General features: G+C 38.2%; 2 protein-coding genes across 2 annotated transcripts in view; one reads left to right on the top strand and one right to left on the bottom strand.

The window, feature by feature from the left end:
• Positions 1 to 703, bottom strand: part of crebl2 (cAMP responsive element binding protein-like 2) — a 4,624-nt gene extending 3,921 nt beyond the window's left edge. The window contains exon 1 of the mRNA XM_016245616.1: positions 699 to 703. The gene's annotated coding sequence lies outside the window, so the exon portion shown is untranslated. The remainder of the gene's footprint in view (positions 1 to 698) is intronic.
• Positions 282 to 11,102, top strand: part of LOC107561230 (dual specificity protein phosphatase 16-like) — a 22,540-nt gene continuing 11,719 nt past the window's right edge. The window contains exons 1-2 of the mRNA XM_016245615.1: positions 282 to 500; positions 8,979 to 9,488. Coding sequence (XP_016101101.1) covers positions 9,264 to 9,488 — 225 coding nt within the window. The 5' untranslated portion in view covers positions 282 to 500; positions 8,979 to 9,263. The remainder of the gene's footprint in view (positions 501 to 8,978; positions 9,489 to 11,102) is intronic.

The raw sequence follows: 11,102 nt of genomic DNA, 5'->3' as shown, positions 1-11,102 counted from the left end.
ACACACACACACAAACAAACACACACACACACACACACACACACACACACACAGGGGGCCATCAGGGGACACTGGCCCCAAAGAGGACATCAAGAATTTGTCTAATGTCTCTATTAAATCACCCAAAAGAGTGATTTTTAGTTAACTTATAAGCGTGTAATAAAGCGTGTGAGTAAAATTAATGTAGCTCTGCTGCTGAGAGTGTAATCAGCTCCGCCTCATAAACTAACTTACACTGTTTTCTACACTCGTTTACACCCTCAGAGGCGTTCTGTGCTCGTTCGCGGATGCCAGTGGCTCTGGGTTCAGTGCTGTTTGTTGAGTGTGTGAGTTTCAGTGACGCCATGATGTTATTTTTACCCGATGAGCTCACGAGCGCCGAACTCACTCACACTGCACCAGCGTTAACCAGCCTAACTACCCAGCAGCGGCCTGACCACTCGTCTGGTCAGCGGTATCTGTGGATCTACTGTAACACGAGACGGACTGAAACTTTCATGGTGAGTTTCGGACATTAGTTAAATGAGAAATAGACCGCGGAGGGCCGCTGTGTGTGTGTGTGTGTGTGTGTGTGTGTGGACACGATGTTCTTGTTACTTTCGTTTACTTAGTAAACCTGGTTAAAATGAGTTTAAAGTTTGCTGTGACGTTAGTGTGTGTTTAGCTGAAGTTTGATAGAGTTTATGTTTCATCTGTACTTTGCTGTCATTAAATACAGTACATTATATGACACAGTAATGAGACCAACATCTACAAAACACTGAAAACACACTCCTGTTCTTCTCAAAATGTTCTTTAGAGTAAAATACTGTGGTACTGTGATGGTATCCTATAGACTATGATACTGAATGATTATCACATTTGTGTACTGTTTACACTATACTTACAGTATTACCATAGTATGTTCTGTTCTCACTTATATAACAGTACCATAATATCACTTTCATCAGTCACTTTGGATCAAATGTGTGCTAAATTAATACATGCAATCCGTCTATTTCAGTATTAACTCAAATTAAAACCATAAAATACCTTTTTGTTGCTTTAAATGAAAGGCTATATTTCTCATTTCCCTAAAATAGCTGAAACTAAAACTGAAATAAAAACTATATAGACATATATAAAAACAACAACAATAAGTAAAAATGCCAAAAACACTAAAACTGTAACTGCAATTAACATGAAATCATAAAGTATAAAAAAAATATGAACCAAAACTGTAACTAAAAATAACACTAATCAGAATAACCATGGTATCACAAACATATCTTTCTGAAACAAACAAACAAACAAACAAACAAAACATGGTAATACCATGGTACTGTTATTGTCTGTTTTCAGTGAGGGTCACATGATCACGTCTCATTTCAGGATATTTCTGAAAGGGAAGTTCAGCATGTTTATTCACCAGCGGCATCATAAAAATCACCTGTGGAGGAACAGAAAGCGCTCATGGTGTTGTTGTGTGACTGTTTCTATGTTACAAATACAGACTCAGAGTAAACATGGCATGTGTTATGAACAGTGTTGGGGAAAGTTACTTTTAAAAGTAATGCGTTACAATATTGCGTTACTCCCGAAGCCAACACGGAAGTGACTTAAACTGTAATTCATCGACTGGCCGCTAGAGGCGGGCTGCAAAAGAGAGTCAGTCCCATAGACTCCCCATGTTAAAATGCCCAACTTTACAGCAGAAAAAAACATGTTTACAGCCTGGTTCAAAAAATGATTTTGGTCTATATAGCTGATTTTGTCCTTCATGACAACTGTGAGGTGGGTGAATTTTTTTATAACTCATCCGTTTAAATTATATTAAGCCTTAAAGTTGTGCATAATTAAGGGCGTGGCCACTTGAGTGACAGGTGGATTGCCACCACCGTCGAGCTAGGTGGGCATGGTTTCAGCAGCCAGCTCCCGCCTCTTTGCCCATTTACGATTATCCGGGAGTGACGCGCGGTGACGCGCTGCCAAGATGGCGACGGCTGGCTCCGCCCACTTTAGGCTTCAAAACGCTCGTCGGAAGTCTACGGGTGACGTCACGGACACTACATCCATGTTTTATACAGTCTATGGCTACTCCATAAAAAAGTAACTAATTACGTTAATTAGTTACTTTTTATGGAAAGTAATGAGTTATGTTACTTTTGCGTTACTTTTTAAATCTGGACAGGGCTCGCTTGTTTGTTTTTAAAATAAAAAAGTTCTATTTTTGGCGAATATAAAGCCTTTTCACACCAGACGTGAAATGAATGCGCCTCAGGCTGAAGGGAAAGTACAGTAGAACGCAGAAGAAGACATTAGTAGAATGCAGAAGAAGACATTTCAACACAAATGTTCATTTAGAGTAATTTGTGTTTATTAGTACGGTTGAACTGGATCATCGAAGGTCAGAAGCAAAGACATTGGTTAATAGAATGGGATTAAATACATAAAGCATATTTGTGTTGTTTAACATTGAATTATTGCAGGTTTGCGTCATATTCTGAGTTGCATTATTTGTATTCATTTTGAGGAATACTGAATCTGTGTGTTTTTTGTGAGTGAGATGAATTAATGCATATTCATATTTATTTTAGAACTACAGTAACATCTTCTGATTTCTGTCGCCATGGCGACGCCAGAGCTGTCAATCAATAAATTGGGAAAAAAAGTAACTTGCGTTACGCATTTGAAAAAGTAACTCAGATATTCTCTTGTAAATTAAAAAGTAATGCGTTACTTTACTAGTTACTTGAAAAAAGTAATTTCCCATTCCCATTGATTTAAAGACAGCATTTCCCAACAGACCGGCTCTGTTCACTACCAAACAAGAAGAGTACAAATCAAGCCAAAGATGGGTTTGGGTTTGTGTGTTTATATGTTTAAGCGAGTCTGAAGGTTTGGAGTGACGTTTCAGATGTCCATATGAAGGGTCAGTCAGTGTGATGTTGTTCTGTGAGCGTCTGAGGAGGAAGTCAGTCTGCTAATCGTGGCCTGGCGTCGCTCCAGGGGTGTGAACTTCCTAAAATTAACCTCTCACACTCTTGCATCCATGTTTAAAGAGGACGTCGAGATGTGCGGGTCCTTCACGACTGCCAGCGGACAGACAGTGAGAGTCATGGTGCGTTTGGAGCTCGTCTCCTCGTTAAACACAGGCGCGCAGGAGGAGGCCTGTCATTAGGATCTGCCTCGGCTTCCCGGCGGTTTGTTGTGGTCGTGAATCTGGCGATGAGGAACTCGTATCTGTGATGTTCTGGAGGAATCGAGAATTTCCCCTCGTAAAGCTGAACGTGCTCACGTCACCGTTTCATTTCCACAAATGTCTTACCCGAAGAAGAAGCCGGTTAGATGAGGCTTGAGAAAGCCAACCTACTGATCTACTGTTTAAGCTTCTTCTTCTAAGACTACATTTGGACTCTATCTCCTCCTAGAGTTTTAAAGCTACAACCACCAAACTTGGGTCGGACCTTCAGACTGGTCTGACTCGGGTAGCTATATCTTTTCTAACTGATCGGACTTCGAATTTTCGTTAACCGGATGCTCAAATCTATGAAAAGTCCTATCGACTTTCATTGAGGGGGTCAAAATTTTGTACAGTAAGACTTATACAGTGTGTAAGCTGTCTATATTACTAGCAAAGCTTAACGACTAGCCGGGGACAACATGTTAAAAGCATGCTAGCAGCATGTTAAAACATGATGGCAGTGTGCAATATCATGCTAGCTAGGTGGAAAGTAACGAAGTACATTTACTTGATTACTGTACTTGAGTACACTTTTTAAGTATCTGTACATTACTTGAGTATTATTTTTTCTCCAAACTTATGACTTTTTAACTTTACTACATTTGAAAGACAAAAATAATAAAACAGTGCATTGAAAAAAAAGAAGGAATTTACTTTTGATACTTAAGTACTTTTAAAAGCAAGTACTTTCACTTGTAATGAGTAATTTTTGACCAGCAGTGTCTGTACTTTCTCAAGTAATAGAGTTGTGTACTTTGTCCACTTTAAAACACGCTAGCAGCATGGTAATCATGATAGAAACACATTAGCAACATGCTAACATCATGGTGATCATGCTAGAAACACGGTAATCATGCTAGAAACATGCTAATCATGCTAACAACATGCCAAGTCATGTTAAAAACGTTAACAACACTATAATCATGTTGTTAACATAATTAACATGTTAACAACATGATTACAGTGTTGTTAATGTTTAGCGACATGCTAATCATGCTAGCAACATGTTAATCATGCAAGAAACATGCTAACAGCATGCTAATCATATTAAAAAATGTTAACAACATGCTAATCATGCTAACAACATGTTAGCAGCATTCTAATAATGCCAGAAATATGCTAGCAACATGTTAACATGTTAAAACATGTTAAAAAAATGGTAGCAACACGCTACATTTACATTTATTCAGTTAGCAGACGTTTTTATCCAACTGGGGAATACATCAAGCGATTAATCTTAAAGAGGCAAATAGACACAGGAAGTGCTCGTCGTACCAAGTTTCAAGCATTGTTCAAATAAGTACAAGCTAGACAGAGAAAGATGAAAGAAAAGAGAAGTGAAGTCAGATAGTGACGAAAGAGGTGAGTTTTCAGCTGTCGCTTGAAATGCTACTAAATGCTTCATGGTAACGTCATGCTAATCATGCTAGCAACATGGTAACGACACGTTAATCATGCTAGCAACATGTTAATCATGCAAGAAACATGCTAAAAGCTTGCTAATCATGTTAAAACATGTTAACAACATGCTAATCATGCTAAAACATGTTAACAACATGTTAGCAACATTCGAATCATGCCAGACATGTGCTAGCAACATGTTAACAAGTTAAAACATGTTAGCAACATTGCTAATCATGCTAACGACATGCTAATCATGTTAGCAACATGGTAACGACATGCTAATCATGCTAAAACATGCTAGCTAGCAATGTGCTAGCAAGATCTACCTAATCTATCTATCTAAACTTTCAAACCTCAAGCTTTTAAAACTGCTTCAAACTTTCAGGCTAAGCCAACCTCAAAGTTTGTTCACAAACTTTACTCATCTGCTTTATTTCTCGCATCTGTTTGAATGAGCAACTGGAAGTAGTAAAGCATAGACATTTCGAAATATGTTTATGATTAAATGTCCCTCATTATGCATACCCCCCCCGGCTATTATTAGTATATTGATCACACAACACACGCTATCTTAAATCATCTTAAATTTGATTTTAGAACAGCTGTTTTTGACGTCATTGTAGAGGTTTCAGCATGACTTTGGACTGATGTTCACCTCAGAGACTGGAAAGATCAGTTTGCACGTTTCATTTACAACGTCTCGTTGCCTTTAAAGTGTCTGTGGTTTGATTTCAGCCTCGTTTGATCTGTTTGTATTCTGATGGCTGACCGACGGGTCAAAGTCCTCCATGACTGTTATCTGCGCCAGGCAGGTTGAGCTATTAACCTTCGGTCAGAAAAACACACAGCAAACCGTTTTAATTCAGCTCAGCCTGTCGCAAACAGGGTCAGAGAAAATTTAAACCGTGATGCGACTCGAAAAACTGTGATGCCAGTGCGTTCGTCAACAATTTAAAAGCTGAGAAAAACAATAAAATGCTCATGAATAAACGTTCAGTGTTTGCGTGCAGCTCATCAGTGTCAAATGAAACTTAAACGGTCCTAAAACAGATCCAGAAATAAACGTTGTGAGAAACAACTCCATGACGTCTGTAATCAGATCTGTGTTTTATATGAGGAAATGCTTGTTGCTCCAGTTTCATGTTATTTGAGGGAAACACAAGATGCAGAAACTCTGGTTTTGTTCAATATTTGATGGGGGATGGAAACGCTTTTCTCCCGGAGGCCCGAACAGACCCTGTTCATGATGACATCACATGTTCTCATGTTGCCGCCTCCGCACACGCGTGTGAAGCTGATCTTCTCATGTCGGCATGACTTCGGTCTCGCTCACATCTGGACTTCGCTTTCACTCTTTTGGCTGATGCTTCTGTGATAGTTTAAAACAATGATCCTGACATCATGATTGACTACCTTTACATTCTGAATTCATGCAGCCTTTACAAAGTCACATGTTAGTATAGTAATCAGTAATCCGGTTTGTGATATTTTCCAGATAAGCGCTGATGTCGGGATCAGAGCTTTGATTTGATCCAGACACACGTGACATAAAACTGTTCAGCTGCCCGTTCGCACTAAAGACGATGACCATAACAATAATCGTACAGTTTGCACATTTGGGCGCATTATGCTAATATTGCCACATAGTGAGGTAGATATGTGGGGGCGTGTTAGAACGAGGCGTTTTAGGGGGGCCTGGCAGAGTCTTAACTTTTATAAAGAATATCTCTTTGGTTTTGAGACTTTAGTCTTTGCAACTTCAGGGATCTTATCTATTCACAATCAGCTTGTAACACTCCAAAGAGAAAGAACAACTTGAAATCGCTTTTCCTTTAAATAATCACTCTAATTTTAAGATAATAGCGAAGTCCACACCATAGCTACAATGATAACGACAGGAAGGAACGATATTGTTGAAATCACTTCCAGAGCGATTTTTATTTTTTCCAACATTCTTCAGCCAATCAGAATCCATTCGTCTTCAAAGAGATTGTTATGGTCCGCTAGTGTGGATACAAAAATAGTTATAGTTTTTTAGGCCCATGATAACTATAACTATAAAGATTTAATAATAGATCTAATGCTAAAATAATAGCAATTACCAGTGTTGCGGAAAATTACTTTTTAAAAGTAATGCATTACAATGTTGTGTTACTCCATAAAAAAGTAACTAATTTGTTACTTTTTATGGAACGTAATGCATTACATTACTTTTGCGTTTTGTCACCTGGGCTGGGCTGGGCTTGTTTATTTATTTTTAATAACAAAACCACACAAATTATTAACAACTGTAAAGGTACTTTAAAATAACTTACTCCCAATTTCCCTCAACTCTCAGTGAATAAGTGGGAAAACAGAGTAACTTGCGTTACTTATTTGAAAAAGTAGCTCAGATATTTTCTTGTGAAATGAAAAGTAATGCTATACTTCACTAGTTACTTGAAAAAAGTAATCTGATTACGTAACTTATGTTACTTGTAATGCGTTACTACCCCTAACACTGGCGATAACTATAACAATAACGGCACAGAGGAATGATATCATTGGAATCACCATTGAGAGCCATTTTTTCCAGCTGAATTCATCACCAATGACACCAATCAGAATTCATCCTGATCCTGACGTAATCAGTGGTTGATGGTACAACTGCTGTCATTTTGGATCACTGTATCGTATTTCTGTAACATCGTGTGCTGCTGCTATTGTTGCTGGGATTTTCCCGTCATACAGGACTGACTGGCAGGTTTTTATGGCACGCAGGGGAATTTCACTGGTTTCTGTGTAGTTCTGTACACATCAATGACTAGATGACATAACTAAAGCAGACCTTTTTTTTTGGTTTTAGCACTCACACTAACACACACACGTGAGCTCAAAGCGGCTGTCACCAAAATATACACATCTGTTTGAATGAGCTGTTTTAATGATGAAATCACCGTAACGCACAAACTCTCACATAATTAATATGCATATTACTCGTGGATTTGTTAAATGTCCAGGTTAGACCTAAAGCATTAGAGAGTTTGCATGTGTTACAGAGTTATGTAATTAGATTACTTTTTCAAAGTAACTAGTAAAGTAACACATTACTTTTAAATTTACAAGAACTTTACTTTTTCAAATATGTAACACAAGTTACTTTGTTTTCCCATGTATTGTCTGACAGCTCTCCTGTCCCCGTCTTGAGGCTTATTAATGTCACTTTTGGTGTGAAAGAGCCCTTACAGTTGCCAAAAATATAACTTTTAGGTTTTTTGTTATTAAAAAACAAATAAACAAGCCCAGCCAAGGTGACAAAAAGTAACGCAAAAGTAATGTAATGCACTAGTATTTCCATAAAAAGTAACTACAGTAACTTCAGCCTGAGGCTTATTCATTTCACGTTTGGTGTGAAAAGGCTTTTATATTTGCCAAAAATATAACTTTTTTATTTTAAAAACAAACAAGCAAGCCCTGTCCAGATTTAAAAGGTAATGCAAAAGTAACGTAACGCATTACTATCCATAAAAAGTTACATAATTAGTTACTTTATTTCATGGAGTAACACAATAATGTAATGCATTACTTTTAAAAGTAACACTGGACATGAGTGCGCCAGTGTTGGGAAGTAACTAGTTACATGTAACTAAATTACGTAATTTACAGTTACTGAGAAAAAATGTGTAGTAACATTACAGCTACTTATAAAAATGTTAATGATTACAAAGTGGTTACATCTGATTTTTTTTTCACACACACCCACATACAGATTTAATTGATTTCTTTCATAAATTGCAGTGACTGCTCTAAAATATGAGAAACCAATGTTTCAACATTTTAGTACTCAGAATAGGACACATGGTTTATGCATATACTTTATTTTTTAAGATTAACAGTTTTTTTCCCAAGCCATTGTTAGATGCCAGTGCTTCCTATCATAACTATGCAAAGATTTGATTTGCAAAAACAGAATCATAGCTACTAAACTATTTCTTGTTATGGTTTTAAATCCATATTTAACCTCAGAATGCTCTCAAAGTAAGTCTGATTTTGTGATGGCTGTGCTTTAAATTATTATAATCTTAATTCAAGTGATAAAGGATTTCGAAAGTGACAGTAATCAGTGTTGAGCATTACTGTAAGGTTAATCCTGCCTGGTTTACATGTTTGAAAATGATTATCAGTTGAAAACATTAGAAATTTAGAAAAGGAATCAAATGTAATCAGTTACATTACTTCAATAAAGTAATTTAAACAGTTACATTACTTATTACATTTTAGATAGGGTAACTTGTAATCTGTAACCTATTACATTTCCAAAGTAACCTTCCCGACACCAGAGTGCTCACAGGTTGTTTTTGTGTCTCAGCAGGAGATCTTCATGATGGAGCTCAGCGGTGAGGAGGTGCATGCTCAGCACCTGTGATGGTGTGAAAGAAACTCCCATCAGCCACTGCGCCCCACACACACATAAGCTGCGTGTAAGTGTGTTTTTCCTCTGGAGTTTCCTCTGGCTTTTTCTCACACGTTTTTAGGCCGCCACCAGAGTGACATCATCCGCTGCTACAATGGGGCCGTTGATCTCCTGAGGGCCCGCCATCAGCGTCACTGAGATACAGAGACTGTTAGCGCAGAGACGGACTGAGGGATTGTGGGTATGTGTGAGCGTGCGGCGCGGCCCATCGAGGCCGAGGGTCTGGTGGCTCTGCTGGAGGGCGGCTTGGACCGCGTGCTGCTCATCGACAGCCGACCGTTCGTGGAGTATAACACGTGTCACATCCTGGAGGCCGTGAACGTCAACTGCTCCAAACTGATGAAGAGGAGATTACAGCAGGACAAGATCCAGATCAGTGAACTCCTGCAGCACTCGGCCAAGAGGAAGGTGCGTGAAACCAGGAGTAATGCCGGCGTGTCATCTAGGGCTGGGCGATATGGCAAAAAATAAAAATCTCGATTTTTAACTTGAAAATGTAACTACAACATTCAATTCAAGTCAATTTAAGTTTATTCGCATAGCGTTTTTCACGATGCAAATCGTTGCAAAGCAGCTTTACAGAAAATTTTAGTTTCTACATTATATTTAGTAATAGCTTATCAGTGGTGACTATCTCAAGTTGATGTCCATATGGCAGAAATTTACGGTAAAAATCAAGCGGTTAGTTAATGGCATGTAATTAAACAGACGGTGAACACTATTAACAGCAACAGCGTGCTCTTTCTCACACACACACACACACACACACACCACATATTCGCAACTCAAACTTGACATCGCAGTCTGTTAATTAATAAAAAAAAATACAGTCAACCAAAAATATAAAAGGTTACACTGGTCAATTTAAGTAGTCTTTGGTATAACTGGTCCACTTTATATGCCAAGCACATTTTTGCTCATGTGAAGAGGATATTTCTGTCGATATACGAACGCGCGTGAAGTACAAAGCCTCTTCATTAAAAATAATAGTTTCATTCAAATACATTGTGAATATGGAAACATTAGGATTTGTGCCGAATGAGAGATACGTGAGCCCAATTAACGCCTGGTACTTTCAGTTTGGCTTTGTTTTGGTTTCTTTAGGTTTATATATTTTTATTTCATTCTTGTTCTGTTCTGAATACCGTTACATTTATATGATTTGTTTTGGAGTGAGCTATACTAACGTATAGCTATGTTTATAGTGTTTATAATTAGTGGTCGACCGATATTGTTTTTTTGACCGCCGATGCCGATATCTTGGAAAGCAGGGTGGCCGATAGCCGATATAAAGCCGATGAAGGGATTCGTTTTCTCTGAGGATCACTGAGTTTGCTGAAAAACAGTAGGTAATTTACTCTGGAATTATTACAGAGGTTGTGTGAGAAAAACACAGACGTGGCAGATTCGGACGGGATTAAAATCACCAAGTACACCAAGTGGTGAAACACAAATTTCTCTACCGACCCCCTGTAAAACTAGTCCCGTCCGAAGATTTGTTTAAATGATATAAACGCGTTTTTGCTGAACGCTGACGGCAAACGAGAAAGTATTATAATGTTTGCCTTTCTATTACAAATAATATAAAAGCAATCGTTATAATACTTTTGTATAGATTTTAATTCCTTTGTTTAACCGTTCTATCTGATTATTAGACAGACATATTAGACAGAACTGTTAACGCCACAGCGAACTAGAGGGAGAATGTGAGCACTGTGTGCTGCTCAGACGCTGCCGTTCTCAGCGCCGTCAAAATAAAAGTCCCTCCTCGAACGCATTGCCCAAACAAAAAAACTTATCAGCCGATGCCGATATTTTAAAAATGCCAAATATCGGCCGATATATCGGCATTGGCGATATATCGGTCGACCACTATTTATAATGTTTATACATTATAATATTTCACTTTATTTGATAAAGTGAAATACGTTCTGCAGAGAGAGTGTGTGTGTGTGTGTTTGTGTGTGTTTGTGTGTATGTGAGAAAGAGAGAGAGTGTGTGTGTGTGTGTGTGTGTGTGTGT

Source organism: Sinocyclocheilus grahami, unplaced genomic scaffold (assembly GCF_001515645.1).
Source record: "Sinocyclocheilus grahami isolate Dianchi unplaced genomic scaffold, SAMN03320097.WGS_v1.1 scaffold761.1, whole genome shotgun sequence".
Lineage (NCBI taxonomy): Eukaryota > Metazoa > Chordata > Actinopteri > Cypriniformes > Cyprinidae > Sinocyclocheilus > Sinocyclocheilus grahami.
This window is presented reverse-complemented; position numbering and strand designations above follow the sequence as displayed.